Source organism: Malaclemys terrapin, chromosome 3 (assembly GCF_027887155.1).
Source record: "Malaclemys terrapin pileata isolate rMalTer1 chromosome 3, rMalTer1.hap1, whole genome shotgun sequence".
Classification (NCBI taxonomy): Eukaryota; Metazoa; Chordata; order Testudines; family Emydidae; genus Malaclemys; species Malaclemys terrapin.
The window spans coordinates 104,934,160-104,951,437 of NC_071507.1; the positions used below are offsets into that span (position 1 = coordinate 104,934,160).

General features: G+C 41.7%; 1 protein-coding gene across 4 annotated transcripts in view; it reads right to left on the minus strand.

The window, feature by feature from the left end:
* Positions 1-17,278, minus strand: part of ARFGEF3 (ARFGEF family member 3) — a 118,829-nt gene that overhangs the window by 65,187 nt on the left and 36,364 nt on the right. For all 4 annotated transcript variants that reach the window (XR_008444510.1, XM_054024020.1, XM_054024019.1 and 1 more), the window contains exon 5: positions 999-1,067. Coding sequence is in view for 3 of the 4 variants with exons in the window: in XM_054024020.1 (XP_053879995.1) it covers positions 999-1,067 (69 nt within the window). In the remaining variant the exon portion in view is untranslated. The remainder of the gene's footprint in view (positions 1-998; positions 1,068-17,278) is intronic.

Here is a 17,278-nt window from a genome sequence, read left to right on the forward strand (position 1 = left end):
CTTCCCAAGCTTTTAAATAACAGCAGAACACAGACTGATATCTCCATCTGTAATTATCAATGTAGAAATAAATTATTATGATTATTCCCCACTACTGAAAAGAAAAGCTAACAAGTGTTGTAAAAGCAGAGGGGTGTTAGGTCATGGGGTTTTCAAAGATTTTCATACAAACCTTTTCATTACTGTATTATACATTGATGTTAAGTGTGTATACATTCCCCTCAACCCTATGCAGTGTAATTCAATATAATTTTATACTATATTATATACACAGCAGCCCCGCCATGCAATAGGGCTGAGTATTTCGATGCATTTCTTCCTTCCTGACTACATGGAAGGCTCACTGCTTGAAACTCACTGTGCAACTAAATAGAGCACTTGTCTGAAAATGCTCACTTATAAACAGATCTGCTGTTGGCAGGTGCATTTTCCAGCTGCCAAAGCCCTTTTTACAATTTAATCCAGACAAATGTAATGAGGACAAAGGAAGACTGATTAATGCCAGTGGAACAACGTAATAAATCTAGGGATGTAATAATTCCTTTTCTTGGATGCATCAGGAATAAGGGACACACTAACAATGCACATTATAGGTCAATCTCATCTCTGATGTAACTGTATTAAATTTGGTGGAGTTTCACCAGGGATGAATTTGGCCCTACATGTTGTAAAATTGAAGGAGAAAATTTTATTACTGTTAAAGGCAAAGCAAAACATGCAAAGTTTTAAACACAGACAATACTGTAATACACAGCAGCCACTAAGAAGAATTTCCATGAGTAGAAAGTGCATCTTCCAGTGCATTTCTACAGCTGTCAGCACTGAGGTTGCTAATCATGTTGACTAATAAACGGTAACAAGGGTAATATCAATCATTAAGAATAACTGCAATTGTTTTGATTAAATCAATCCCAGTCTATGTATAGAAAGCACATTCTAGTTAGTGGCAATAGGTCAAGAAAAACAAGCAATGTTAGTGGGGGATGGAGGGCACTCACCTCAGCAATCTTTAGCACTGAACTTCCATTCAGGTCAAATGTGGAGGTGTACGTGATACAGAGCAAAACCTTGAACACAGACAGGGGGAAAGCACAAGAGTTTTAGGTTCATCCACCATTTCTAGTTTGTGGTTGAGTTTTTATATTGTCTATTGTGTTCCCGAATAACTTTTTCTTCATCATACCCTTTTAGACACAACTCCTTCCATTTTCCACAGCAGTAATTACTAGGGTTGGGGAGGGCAATGAAGTTGCTGACTGGTTCCTGCTTGGAAAATTGTGACTGTTGACCCAAAAAGAAAAGAGTCACCGCAACCACAGATGTTATGTTGCTCTATATGAACATGCCTTTCAGAGAGGAAGGATGGTCCAGTGGTTTGGATATTACCTGGGACTTGAAAAATCCAGGTTCAATTCCCTGGCCTGCCACTCACTGATTTCCTGTGTCAGCTTGGGAAAATCACTTAGTTTCTCTGTGACTTAGTGCCCCATCTGTACCCTATCTAACAGGGACAGAGTCGGGATAAACACATTAAAGATTGTAAAGCACTCGATACTATGGGAAGCGAGGAGCCATGCAAATAAATACAAAAGAAATCAGTGAGCAATTTAGAAACCAGTCCTTACATTGGCATCAGTTTAAAAAATGATTTACAATCAGTAACTTTAATCCATAAAAGATCCCTGCCAAGAAGGAAAATAGAAAAGGCAGGGTCTTGAAAGGACTGGGGAGGCTTAAAGGGATCCCCTTTGTCTGACAATATTTTCATCTTATTATTTGTACTACACTGATGTCTAGAGGATCAAAATCCCATTGTCTAGGCACTGTACCAACACCTAGAAAGAAACCACCTTCTAACCAGCCTAGATTTGCTCATGATTATTTGTTCCTGTGCCAACATTGTCCTTCAGCTTAAATAGCTCTTCATCTCCCTGGTAGTTATCCTCCCCCCAGTATATTTACTGGGAACTCCAAATATGGGAGAAAGATTCCTCCATGCAGCTCACTTGCACCTGACACAAAAATAATCCATTATCGGAGGTAAGTGCAGGGAATTTAAGCTTTGGTACTAAGGATCCTTTGATCATCATCTGTCAGCTCTTATAGGTACAGAGGAAAAACCCATCTGTAGAAAAATGTGTCATTTTCCCCTGAGCATACAAATGTCTGTATCCTCCTAAGCATTCACTTGCCTGTCAGCCTGAAAAATGCTTGTGTTCTTTGCACTCAGAAACACAATGGATCTTTAAAAATGATATGGGATATAACTCTAAACACCACCAGAGCACAGAAATGGACAAGTTTGATTTCATGCATTTATAATTTGCCCTACCAACGAGATACCCTAATTTAAAAAAACATCTGCAAACAAGTCAGAAAGATCCAGAAGTTGAACCTTGTTAGCCAATACATATATGTTAGGTGTAGTATATATTACATTAATTGATATTATATGCATGGCAGTAATAGGATATACATGTGTTGGGAAATTATGCTAATTTAACAGATTATGCTCTTCCCACAATTCGGTTAATCCATATAAAATATCTCACAATACTTTGCAAAGCGGACGTTAGCTTTAGCATTAGAAAATAGGAAACTTGTCAAAGCAAAGATGCATGAATGTAGTATTCAAAATGAGACATAGGAAAGTATAGGGACATAGATTCACGGATCAATACCTGGAATACCAGTACCTGAAATGAAGACAAGGAAGGTACAGAACAACAAATTAAGGAATTGGTACGAACAGGTGGGTTGGATTTTAGTGACATATAGAAAGTTTTGTAACTTATAAAATCATACTACAAATACCATACTATACTATTTTACATATGTGTAAAATCATACTTATAAATAGCTGAAAAGCATATCTTTGAAGTACCATCTTCTGTGTAAGGTGAGCAAGCTGAGAGAATTTGCATCCTGGAAAGAGGGTATGTATGTCTCCTTTTCTCATTGTACTGCTTTGTCTTCGGACAATACATTTAGCTAAATTCAGGTATTTAGTCTCTTGAACATTTTAAGAATGGACCATGAGAGTCGTCAAGCAATTGGCTATACCTTTGAGTCAATAACCTTAATCTAGAGAAGCGGAGATTGGAATTAAATCCTCAAGACCAGACAAGTAGGAATTACTGAATTTCAAAGTCCTTCACCAATATTATTTTCTCAAACCCTCAGCCCTTTCTAAATATGAGCTGAATACTGTAGATAAATGCCAGAGACCCAGGAGAATGGAATAGGAAGGAACAGAATAGTCTTGTGACGCACAGGAATTCTGGATTCTATTCTCAGCTCTTTCAAATTTGCTGTCCAACATTGAGTAAATCAATTAGACTTTCTATGCCTTAGTTTCCGCATTTGTACAATAATATTTCCTCACCTCACAGAAGTGTTGTAATGCTTAGTGTCTGTAAAGTGCCTTTAGATTATCAGATGCAAGTTGCTCAGTATCATTATTTCCTGGTGTTGCCAAGAAATACAACCCTCTCTGGGTACCTTCAAGATATTAACAGGATCATGTTTTACTCATCTTGACAGAAACATCTCCTGAATTTGGGTGCTGGGACACACATCCTCAGCACTAAGTGGATAAACGAGGAAAAGACAGAAGAAAATGGTACTCCTCAGCACTCCCACAAAACAAATAATAAAGAATATTGTAAAAAAGAAAGTAACATTCAGAAGAGTTCAGATACTCCACCCAGATATACCCATTTCATTGATGGGTGAATTCTGTACATGATTTGGTACGCCATAAACATATTCCATAACTGTTCATTACTGGAGTCACAGCACCTTTCACTTGAAGCCTCTTGCTCTGCTTATAGCTGGAGACGGGATGAACTGCCAGATGGATCACTGGTCTGATCTGGCAATTCCTGTGTTCCTGTCTCATACAGATGTAGTATTTCACATGCCACGGGTCTCCAAAAGGTGTGCATCTTAAACACCCACAACTGAATATCTGGTCCACAATTTGCAAAATGCTATTGTACCCTTTAGAATACAAAGCCATACGTCAATGTGAGGTACAGTTTTTTCCCTGGCACTAAGGACACGCAGCACCCCTTGCGTGCTTTGTGTGATTTCTCTGCTCTTTTATGGCAGCTCAGCCAAATATAGCTTTGTAAAAGATTTCGTGCTTTGTAGAACATTTAATTGTAACAGCATTCTGTGAAACACAAGGGAATATATCCCATAACCATGTATTCTTATGAGGCTCTGCTTACTCAAATGAGGATTCCTATTTCTTCGCCCTCATTTAATTCTCTCTCCATATTCTGCCCTTAAATGGCTGCAATTTGCGCAGGCAGGAAATGTGTCTAGTCTTTCCTGTCAGAAATGCCAGTGAGCCTCAAGTAGTTGGCAACTGACTCAGTTTCTGGTATAGGGGGTCAGACACAAAACATGACAAATGTGATCAGCTGGTTGCTGATGAAGAGGTGACAATGAAAACATGTTTTGAAACAACAGGGCGTTCAAGCAAAAGTAGATTTGACTACTAATAATTTGTAGGGTTAAATTTACAACAGAAGGGGGAAGCCACTCTCTCACACAGGCTGTGGGCCCTACTGTCTTCTAAGGCCTTGTCTACTGACAAAAAAACAGTATAGTTAAGGTTGTCCCTCCCCGCCCCGCCCCCCAGTGTGGATGCAATGATACCAGTATTGAATGCTTACGGGGAACAAGCTATACTGGTATAAGCACTTCAATACTGATATAATTGTGTCCACACGAGGGGTTGTACTGGTAAAACTATTCTGATTAAAAAAAAAAATCACACCCCTAACTGAGATAGTTATACTGTGTTCAAAATCTGTATGCCAACTTGGATTTGTCAAGAACAAATCATGTCAAACCAACTTAATAGAGGGGAACAAGACTTGTGGATAGGGTGGAAGCAGTACATGTGATAGATCTCAACTTTAGTAAGGCTTCTGCTATCATCTCGCATGACCTTCTCAAACAATCTAGAGAAATACAGCTTAGACAAACCTACTATATGTGGTTGCATAACTGGTTGGAAAACTGTATTCAGAGAGTAGTTATCAATGGTTTACAGCCAAGCTGGAAGGGCATATCGAATGGGATCCCACCGGGATCTGTCCTGGGTCCGATTCTATTCAATATCTTCAGATATGAAGTGGATAATGGCATAGAGAGTACATTTATAAAGTTTGTAGGTGACACCAAACTGGAAGGGGTTGCCAAACCTTTGGAGGACAAGATTAGAATACAAAATTGTCTTGACAAACTGGAAAAATGGTCTGAAATAAATAGAATGAAATTCAATAAGGACAAATGCAAAGTACTCCACTTAGGAAGAAATAATCAATTGCACTAATACAAATGGGGAATGTTTACATAGGAAGGAGTACTGCAGAAAAAGACCTGAGAGTTATAGTGAATCACAAACTAAATAGGAGTCAACAATGTAATATTGTTGCAAAAAAAGCAAACATCTTTTTGGGATGTATTAGCAGGAGTGTTGTAAGCAAGACACGAAAAGTAATTCTTCCACTCTATTCAGTACTGATAAGGCCTCAACTGAAGTATTCTGTTCAGTTGTGGCACCATACGTCAGGAAATTGAGGAAAGTCCAGAGAAGAGCAACAAAAATGATTAAGGTCTAGAAAAAACATGCGTATGAGGAAAAATTGAAAAAAAAATAGATTTATTTAGTCTGGAGAAGAGAAAGCTGAGGGTGGCCATAAATTCAGTCTTCAAGTACATAAAAGGTTGTCATAAAGAGGAGGGTGATAAATTGTTCTCCTTACCCAGGACAGGACAAGAAGTAATGGGCTTAAATTGCAGCAAGGAAGATTTAGGTTAGACATTAGGAGAAAAACTTCTTAACTGTCAGGGTAGTTAATCAATAGAACAAATTACCCAGGGAGTTGTGGGATCATCATCATCATCAGGGGAGGCTTTTAAGAACAGTTTAGACAACCACTTGTCAGGGATGAACTAGAATCTATAATACACCTCTATCTCAATATAACGCTGTCCTCGGGAGCCAAAAAATCTTACCGCGTTATAGGTGAAACCGCGTTATATTGAACTTGCTTTGATCCACTGGAGTGCGCAGCCCCGCACCCCGGAGCGCTGCTTTACCGCATTATATCCAAATTCGTGTTATATCGGGTCGTGTTATATCGAGGTAGTGGTGTACTTAGTCTTGCCTCAGTGCAGGGGACTGGACTAGATGACCCATTGAGGTCCCTTCCAGTCCTACATTTCTACAACTCTATGTAGACTAGACCTAAAATAGAAAAGATGGTCTTTTGACTAAAGCCGAGGACTAGTCAGGAGTTCTGATTCTTTTCCCAGCCCTGCTGCAGGCTTCTTTTGTGACCCCGGCCAAGTCAGATAACCTGCAACTTTTCTACCTGAGGCTTAGGTCACAAATGCTCTTGGAGGTCTTAGATGGAAGGTGTTATAGAAATGCAAATTATTAGTGAGTTACAAATTATTATTTAGATCTACTAAAGACACTGCTAAGCTACTTATCTCCACCTAACATGCTCCAGCCACAGACTAAATATGTTAAACACAAAACACAGGCAGATTCTGTTCTGAAAAGAAATAATGTGCATTTCACTGGGCCATGACATTTTACCTTGGCAACGAATGGTTGTGAAAGTGTAAAACAGACTACCAGGCAATTTCTAGTGGCATCTTTCATAACAAAAAACATTCTTTCCTAGTATATCAAGGTGGACATTAGAAAGTAAAGTACAATGATGAGAGAAGCTAGACTGAAGGAGCCTCACACAGTTAGGAGAGCCTGAAAAGAAACAATCTTATAAATAAGGAATATTGTTACTGCAGTGATTCCTGCGAAGTCAGACAGGTTCTATGATCTTGTAAAGGTTCTGATCAAATCTGATTTCTAGCAATGGGTGACCCATAATGAAAACTGTTCATTTTAATTATTGGTGGAGCTCTGCCCGTCATGGAACAAGAAATACTGTCTTTCTCCCCAGAGCCCAGGATACAAATGGTATTACAAGGCAATATCAAACTGCATGCACAGATGCGTTTTCACAATGGGCAAAGGGAAAAAATAATTGCTTTTTGTAATAAACTGAAAGTCACTTTTCACAGAAGGACTTTACTGAATAAAAAGAGGGTCACTTTAATTGGAATTGCAATTTCTACCCTGCAGTGCATTGCAGTCAGACAATGAGTGGGAGAAAGTAAGTACTACCCCCATTTTACAGATGGGGAAGGTGGGTGAGAGAGGATAAAAATTCCAAAGTTCACTTAAGTCCAATGAGACATAGGTGCTTTTTAAAAGGTTACCCAGGGAGATCAAGTGACTTGCCGAAGGTCCCACAGGAATGTCTGTGACAGAGCTGGGAAGTTAGACCAGATCTTCTGAGTCCCACTCCAGAGCCATATCCACAAGACCAATAGGGTCCTCCACTATTAAATTTAATTATCATTATTTTTTGGGGTGGGGGGGGGAAAGGGAGGGTATGGAAACTGGTTTTCTGTAGTGCTAGGATCTGAATACCTGTTAATAAGTATGAACCTTTCTGCAAAGAAACGCAACCAGGAAACATCTTGATAGCTGATGGAATATCTATTAGTTTGATCATACAGGTTTCTCTGGTCTTGTAAGGAAAACAACAGCAAAAAAAATGAAGAAGTGCCTTAATGACTCTATATGGATTATGCAATCCTGTATCATTGTATACAGCATGGCAGCTTCTAATTCTGGGGAGGTTGAAGACAGTGGTTCCCCATGAATCAGCAGTGCTGTGAAAGGCTTGGTTATCAGTAGGAATTGGTGTTCTGGGTTATGAATGCACCACGGTTTCAGACAAAGACTCATATCAGGTGTGGAATAATCTCACAAATTGTAAGTGATGACATGCTGAATGTTCCCAGAAGAACATGCTCACTAATTCACTGGACTAAAAACTACCACTGAAAACTACTTAAGTGTGAAACTTCTGCTTATGTAGCACAGGGGTAGGAGGGAAGGAAATAATTTAGGGCAGTGGCTCTCAAACTTTTGTATTGGTGAACCCTTTCACATAGCAAGCCTCTGAGTGCGACCCCCCTTATAAATATATTAAAAAGTGTTTTTAATTTAACACCATATAAATGCTGGAGGCAAAGCAGGGTTTCAGGTGGAGGCTGACAGCTCGTGACCCCCCATGTAATAACCTCGCAACCTCCTGAGGGGTCCCGACCCCCAGTTTGAGAACCCCTGATTTAGGGCAATCACTTAATAGATATTTTACAAGTTTTTTTAATGGCTCTGGCAGTGGCTTTTGTCTTCAAAATATGATACTCTAATGTAGGGAGAATTATAAAAAGCTGACTGGCAAAGCCAGGATGAGGTATTCTGCTTAACCAGCTATAGTAATATTTGTATATATCATGTTACTCCATAAATTAAATGACAGTTAAATTACAAGCAAAACCAAAGCAATCACAAGAAAAACTATAAGAAAGACAAATGAATTCCATTACCAAATGGAAAAACTCAGAGCCAGACTCTTGTGCCACTCCTCATGTTCATGTTGAGCAGTACTGCCTGGGTAGTTCCACTAAGTAGGGGTATCCATGAAACCACTCATGGCATTAGGTATGAGTCAGCATGATTAGAATCTGGCCCTATAAGGGCAACAGAAACCAACACAGATAATAAGAGATAAAAAGGAAAACGACAGTTAGACAATAGGCTTTTTAAAAATACAAAAAAAAAAAAAAAAAAAAAAAAAGGGAGAATAGTAAAACCAACCAGAAAGAAGTAAAAAGAAAAATGAGAGAAGCAAAAAGTAATAGCTAGTGGCAAACTGCAGAAAAACAAAGGGGAAATTAAAAAATATATAGCGGCAGGGCCACCCGGGGGGGGGGGGGTAAGTGGGGCAATTTGCCCTAGGCCCCGGGCCCTGCAGGGGCCCCCACGAGAATGTCGGTGGCTCCCCCCTGCCTCTGCCTTTGCCTTCCCCGATCCCCCCCGCCACCTCAGTGCGCTGTGACCAGGAGCAGCCCTGGACAGCACTGCAGTGGCGTGGCTCAGGCGGGGCCTGAAATCCTCCCGCTCGGAGCCGCGTGGTAAGGGGGCGAGCTCTGGTGGGCCGAGGGGCAGGACCTCCTGGACGCGGCGCGCTGAGGCTCTGGGAGAGATGGGAGGCGGGGGTAAGCAGCATGGTAAGCCCCTCTGAGCTGGACACCCCCTAGCCCTGACCCCCCCAGCTCCAAGCTCAGCCCCTCTGAGCCGGGCACCCCCCAACCCAGAGCCCAGCTGCCCACCCAGCCCTGGGCAACAGTAGTGCCACCCCCAGGCAGCGACAGCCCATTGGCACCAACCATCACCCAGCGACAGCCCATTATGTAATTGCAAATGTATACATACCATTAAAGCATTTAATGTTTTTAAATGTATTTAGTGTATTTTCAAATTATTAAAAATTAATTTTTGAATGTATTTCACTGGGTTTTTTTACATTTCCAAATACATTACTATAGTATTGCAACTTTTTTTTATGGAAGGGGCCCCCGAAATTGCTTTGCCCCAGGCCCCCAAATCCTCTGGGCGGCCCTGTATAGAGGATCAAAGAAACCATTGAGCTACTTTACAATGAATGAACATAACTGTCTTATTCCACAGGGGATCACATTTGAGAGAGAGAGAGAGAGAGAGAGAGAGAACAACAAGCAATTTGTTTCCTCCTGTTTTTAATGCTACTGAATGTTGTTTATTTTAAAAAGCAATTAGTATAATAAAAAGATTTTGCAAGAGATAGAAAAGACAGGGTAAGGAAAGGGATTGTCATTGACAGGCAGGCAATAGTGGCCAAAACATTAAAAACATGTGATAGAGGTACACCTCTACTCCAATATAACGCGGCCCGATATAACATGAATTCAGATATAACGCAGTAAAGCAGTGCTCGGGGGGGGGGGGGGGGGGAAGGGGGGGCCTGCGCACTCTGGAGGATCAAAGCAAGTTCAATATAACTCAGTAAGATTTTTTGGCTCCTGAGGACAGCGTTATATCGGGGTAGAGGTGTATTCCTGATGTATTAAGATCATTTTATTATGCCACACAATAAATGTCACAATAATAATGTCAGTGAACCTTTCCAAGTTGTCCTAACAATTCTGTGGGCACATGTTATAAGGATGTCTTTTTCTTTCTTTCATTGTGATCACAAATAAACAAACAATAAAGCTGAGGTTACATGAATCCAAGAGAAAATATGAAAGTATTAAGGGAAAAAAAAAATCACATGGATCTCTATCAAAAGGTAAGTCATTTGCAATCACATGTTTATATGTCCCACGAATGTATGTGATAATATAGCATGGTGTGGTCTGTTTAGAGTCTATGTTACCTGGTGTATGGTAAACAGTAACAATTCTGCTAAAGAGGAGACATGGCGGAGCCTACTAGAATTACTATTCGAAAGTGGTCAGCTGGAAAAAACTGAGGGTAGCCTGAAGGCTGCTCTATGTCATGCGTTTGAACAGAACTGATGCCTGGCAGCCAGGCTATACCCATGGGTCTGACCCAGAGAACTTTCAAAGTGAAAGGGATTCTGGGTGCTGAACCTCAGGAAATAGTTTTAGGACCTCTGTTATGAGCAGGAAGGTCTATATTGTTATTTTTAGCCCCATAGCATTAGCCCTGTGAGCCTGAGTCTGTAGAGCCAGGCTCTGAGTCTCACTGCCGTGAAGGCTTTTTTGCAGTGTAGACGTAGCCGGAGTTATACTTCCTTCCCAGGGCTGATGGAGTTCAGCGCAGTCCCTCACACAGGGCTAGAGGTAAAGTCTCAATCTTACCCTTAATGTTCTTTTGATGTAATTTTTTTTGCATGGGGTATGTATTAAATGGGGACAAAATAATGCGATCTTAAGACTATACATTTCAAATACAAGTGTAAGGATATGAAAGTGCTGACGTTCTCATTGTAATATTAACATGCCAACATTGCACATTGATACCAGACACCTCTGTGTTCTTGGGGGAACCAGGGTGCAGTATCCAGCCTGACTCATGAAAGACACCCTCCCACTCCCCATCAGAGGAAGAAAACTTGCAGAGAGCAGTAAAGGGCGTTGGGAGACACACCTAGCCCCTCCTGACAAGGGTGACAAGATTAAGACATCTCCATTAGCATACAGAATGGAGAGCAGAGACAACTCCCCTAGCCTCATCTGCATAAAAAATGGGACAGGAAGACATCTCAATTTGCATACAGAATGGAGAACAGAGAACCACACTGAATTCTGGGACCAGAAAAAGCAGGGAAGCACTGCATCCTGGGAATCTCTGCTCCAGATGCTAATGAACCTACGCCTGCACACACACCCAGCTCAGCAGTTATCAGACTAATTCTAGTAATGAATCCTTAATTGATATCCAAATACTGAAGCAGCCTAGTTGCATTGTGAGCTCCCTGGAAGAAAACACCATCCATAGCCAAGAGTGATCAGCTCCTATTGTCAAGTCTAAAGAAAACCCTTGAGTCATCAGTTTACCTATAAACAAATCTAGTGTTTTCCCTTGAACTATTGTATTTTCTCTACAAAAATCCCTATTCACCCTCTAGTCAGGGTTCTGATGCTTAGATCCAAACTATGCATCAGTTCCACTGGAACTCCATCTCCTGACTGATCGTGCTAGGGGCTCTACCTGTCTCCAGCATTCAGGACCCTCATCTACCCCCATCATCTGGGAACCCTGACCAGTTCAAGCCTCATGGAGTGGGTGAGACCCCCCCCCTTCTCTCTCTCTGTTTTCCTTTCTACCTTAGCTATTAACCTTTAATCATGTATGTTATGTTGGTTTAGCCCTCCTTGTGTAGTTATTACTATTATTCAATAAATAACTTTTATGGTTAAGTTGGTTGCTTCTCTCTCTCTTGCTAAACTTTACTCTTTTGTGTTTTTAGCTTCCCCCATTCACTCTATAGCAACGCTTCTTTTACCTAAGCTAAAGATCCTTGCAGCGCCCAAAATACTGTGGGGTTTGCTCATCTAGTAGGTTACTGCCAGTACAATTGTGTTGGGGGAGTAGGGTGACCAGACAGCAAGTGTGAAAAATCGGGATGGGGGGGGGGTAATAGGATCCTATATAAGAAAAAGACCCCAAAATCGGGACTGTCCCTATAAAATCGGGACATCTGGTCACCTTATGGGGGAGTGGGGATAGGGACGTGCTGAAACTGGGACGCATAAGGGTAACAGCTTGAAAGTGCTGCTTGACCCAGTCCATGGAGCCCAGGGGCATATAAGGAGAGTCAGCTTGAAAGTGCTGCTTCCTCCAGCCCAGTGAGTCCAGAGACATATAAGGGGTCAGCTTGACAGTGCTGATTGACCCGGTCCGCTCAGACTTGCTCTGTTAATGTATGTGTGGGTGTTCATCCAGCTCTGGGGTGGGAGTAACCCAGCCCTAGGGACCCTAGATCCTGCAGGATAGCTCCATTGGGAGGGGACTTGCAGAAGGGAGAAGTAGAGCTCCATATGAAAACACAAGTGACACAAGCAGTACATTGACAGGATTACAGAACCCCCTTCCCCAGAGGAGTAATCCGAATAAATGAGTATACCCCAAAGTAATGGGCACATCTGGTAACAACATAATGGTCAAATGCTGTTCCCTGCCACACCAGTGCAACCCCACTGGGTTTCAGTCAGTATAAGGCAAGAGAGAGCAGGGAGCAGTATAATAGGGATGGGAGGTACATTCCTGTAGTTACAGCTTTCATCTGGTATAGCTCATCAGTAGTCTCGTCTCAGGTGTCCGCAATGCTGAACAGAGCGAGTGTTTCAGGCCACAAGCTTACACAGATGGGGAACAAGGCCATTCTTCTCTGCAAATGCTTCATAAAAGCACTGACGGACCTACGTTTGCATTTAACCTTACATTAAAAATGTCATGCCGGGTCAGCAGTGAATTCATTTTGGAGTATCAGAGACAGTCACTCTTTGTACCTAACTTCTAGAGATTGAGCCAATAACATGAAATGCTTATTTTGCTCCTTTGTAGTTTTGCTGGTATAAGAAGGTTCATAGGGGACAGAAAATGCATTAGAGAGAAGTAACCCAGGGGGCAGTAATTTAATTGGCTCCATACCCCAAATTGGGGCTGTAAAACTGATGAAGTGTGGTTTTCTTGCCAGGTGCTGCCCATTTCCTCATGGTAGGTGCTTTGGATATGGAGGAAAAAATGCTTCATGTCCTTGAATTGCCATGTATTCATCTGTGGAACCATGAGGCTCCGCATGGACAATGCCAATTGTAGCCTTTAGTGCCTTTCTGCTCTGCTCAGGCTCACTGCTGAATGATAGAATGTTTTTTTACAGTTTGTCTAGGAAGTCTGGTTTGGCCTGAAAGTTAAATCCTAGCAAAATACTGCTCTGAAATAGTCCCTCTAAGGTCAGTCCTGCTGCGATCGTTACAGTGGATTGCAGGGCGCTGCAGCCTGAATCCCTTCTCAGGAGAGAGAGGGATTCGGGGCCCAGCCCAGGCAGAGGTGAATGCTAGGGGCCCAACACCTAAAGAGATGTACCTTGAACAGAACACGGAAGGGGTCAAAAGTGGTTTCCCGGAAACCGTGACCAGTAGGTGCAAGTTTTGTCTATAACACGTCAATTTTCAGTCAGTTGGCCAGTAGACAACTTAACTGAGGGACGCAAGTGAAGGGGTCATGTGACCACACATACTACACAGGCCATCTCCCACAGAGCAAAGATTTAAAGCACACCTCTAGATGGTAAGGTGGTGAAACAGGCCACTATCTACTTCGGCTCTTTATCCATCACTGTTTTATCCGCTGAACATAGTGAAATTTCACACGATATCTCTTCCCTCCCCTACTTTTAGTCTCTCAAAATTAGTTCTTCTGTGAAATTTGATCAATTTTTGCCCCTACCCACCCCCACTTTTTTTTTTTTTCTCATTAAACACAAAAATATCACATTTTGACTTTCAAGTTTCAAATCCACCATTTGCTTGGAACAGGACTATCTTTGCTCAGAAAGAGATTTGGTTCTGCTGGAATGTATCTGATTTTATGGCGAAATGGACCCGTTTAAGTTTGCGCCAAAATTTTAAGTAGTCTCCCTTTTCATTGCAAATATTTGGCACACTTCTTCTAGTGGGAGAGGGATCATTTCTTTTACAAAAACCACCAAAGGCCCATATGAATTTTTTTTCTGCGCTAATATTATTTCTCTCTCAAATTTAGCTGTTTTAGGGAGTAAAAATGATTGGAATAAAATCCAAGAAAGCACCAAAGTGATATATTATTTAAGAAGAAACTCAATTACAGATTGACAGCAGAGATCAGCAATTGCTTCCTAGTCTGTATGCTCAGTATAGTCTCTCCCTCCTCCCCCTCCCCTCTGTTTACCAAATTACCATTTTTATAGCTCCTGCAATGAATTCCTGTTTTTATGGACAGTGAAATGACTCTTACTCCTACAATAAAACCAGCCATTATATGTATAACGTCTCGAAGAGGCAGCATCAGGAATAATGCAGCTTATATACAGTTTAAAACATGGCTGTTTCAATCCAACCTCCTCCTCAATTTAATTATGCTGTGCAAGGAAAGGCACAGTAGCTACATTAAATGTAACCAACTGTATATATCAGAGAGACAGAGATATTTCATACACACCGACCCTTAAATACGCACAAATGTGCAGGTTCATCACAAATGTGCAGGTTCATCACAAACCTTTTCGCTGTCTTACTATTTTAATAAGCTTCTTTATAACTTTTTTAGCCATAAAGTGCAGAATTTAGTAATTCAGAGAAAGATCTGAAGTGTCGCTTCATTCATGCTCTCTCAATATTTCCAGATCAAACACAATCCATTTTATAAATCAAAAGAAGATTATGTCTAACTATCAGCTCTTAAATCTAGAGCTGGTCAGAAACTGGGTATTTTTTGCTCACACACAAAATTTTCACTGAAAATCCCCAAACCCACACATTTTTAGTTTTCTGATGGAAAAAAAAAATCAAATTTTTTTGAGGAAAGCAGACACTCCCCATGAAAGGTTTTGTTTAATCAAAAAAAAAAAAAAAAAAAAAAAACCCACCCACCCCAATTCTCCATAAAAAAAAAAATTTTGAATGGAAAAATCTTATGTAAAACTCTCCCTGGGTTCTGCTTCCTACACCATCACTAGAGCCCTACCAATTTCACAGCCGTGAAAAACATGTCACAGACTGTGAAATCTGCTCTTCCACTTGAAATCTGATCTCCCCCTGCTGCTGGGAGCCTGGGGCTCCTAGCTGCTAGTCTGGCTGGAGTGGGGAGCAACAGGAGTTGACTTTCCCTGCACAGCCACTCTTGGTGGGCAGATCAGATTGACCTCGAGAGGAAGTGCAGAAATGAGGGTGGCATCTCACTTCTGTGCTGGACCAGCCCAGGAGCTGGGTTCCCAGCTTCTGCCCCTGCCCTCCGCCAACTTCTAGCTAGAGGTTTCCTCCCCCGGCAGCTCCTGCTGGGGCTGGAGGCTTCTGCTCCTGGTGGCTGAAGCTGGGGCATCCCGTGCTTGGGGCTTTCACCTCCCGCTGCTCCAGCTGGGGCTTGGGGCAGCCCAGGCTCAAGGTTTCCACCCCCATGGCTCCACCTGGAGCTCAGGGCTTCAGCCCCTGCGACTGCAGCAGAGCTCAGTGTACCCAGACTTGGGGCTTCTTCCCCCACAGTTCCTGTCGGGGCTTGGGGTGACCAAGTAGGGGCTACTGCCAATGGGGCTTCTTCCAGGGCTGAGGCACCCATTTTTCTCAGGGGCTCACAAATTGGCCAGGGGCCCTGCCTTAATCTGCCACTGGCCTGGACTAGCAGCTAGAAAACCCCAGCACCTACCCACCTCCACCAACCTCCTCTAGCCCAGTCCTGAAGGCAGCACAGAAATGAGGGTGGCAATCTTGGGACCCCCTTTGGACCCAACCCTCATGAACCCATTCTGGGTCAGGACCCCCACAGTTAGAAGGTCTGAAATTGTGAAATTGACCAATTTAAAAACACTCTGGCCATGAAATTGACCAGAATGGACTGTGAATTTGATGGGGCCCTAATTATGAATGCTCAATCGGATATCAGTATTTTAGAGGCAGAAGGATTTGCTGTGGTCTGTACCAAAATTTATGACTGTAGAACTGTAATTTCTATTTTTGGATTTCCCTTATGCATTTAGACAAAGTGAATGCTGAAATCACAGAAAATGCTGTCTACATTATTGCTGTAAGGTTCCCAAATACTGTATTAATGGGCAAATAAAGAGGTACAGAAAAAGGTTGCCTTAAAGCAGTTTTAGCAAAGCTTCATTAAATCTTATGCATGGATTAATAGAGCACTGTCAGTGAAAGCCTATAGAACATGAAAGATAATACAAATCAGAGAGCAGTACACCTAATCCACCAACAAATGTGAGTTTGCAGTTGCTGGGAATAAACTAATCTTTACTAAATCAAACAGCGGGTCACTATGGACAACACAAAGACGGGGATTAGCAGAGCCCTTTCTTCTCCTCTAACCACCCTTTTGTAAACTGTATCCTTTTTTGCAATGCTGCTTGTTTTCAAACCATGCCATGCGATATACCAATCAGTGGCTGCTACCTGCCTTAAGATAAATTTATTTGGGCTCAGAGAAGAAGATGGGGAGCCCTGCCTATTAGAGCTGCAGGAAATATTCAGAGCCTATAACCAGAACATCTTTATCACATTAACTAAGAGTGAAATAATGACTCAAATACTAGAAAAGGTCACCACTGACACTATCTCAGGCAAATGGCTTTCCATCAGAGATGGCCTTAATTAAGTATTTCCATGCAGCATCTGTCTCAGTAGTTTCAGGTTTTCCATCCCAAATTCTTGTATAGGGTCTAATCCTGCATTCTTTGTGCACCCAAGCTTCTCAGTGACATACTAGAGTTCATTAATTTAACTGAAATTACAAAGAGCAAACAAAAGTGGTGGTGAGAGAGATGGGCACATCTTAAATTGCCAATTGTTACTTTCCAGAATGATTTGCCTGCTATTTTAACAGTACTGCTGTTCCTCCACAGTGTTCAGAAGCGGGTGCACCATACTTAAATATAGGATTTTTCTGAGCCTCTCTCCATGACTGTTAAAAAAGAGCATTATGTCTGTTTTGCATTGGGAGGAACCCCCTGATTAATTTCTTATAAAATAAAGAATTAGGCTGAAAACTAAATCAGTAGGAAGGTTGGCATTTTACAAATAGACATCACAATAATGTGGTAAGAATGAATATTGCATATGA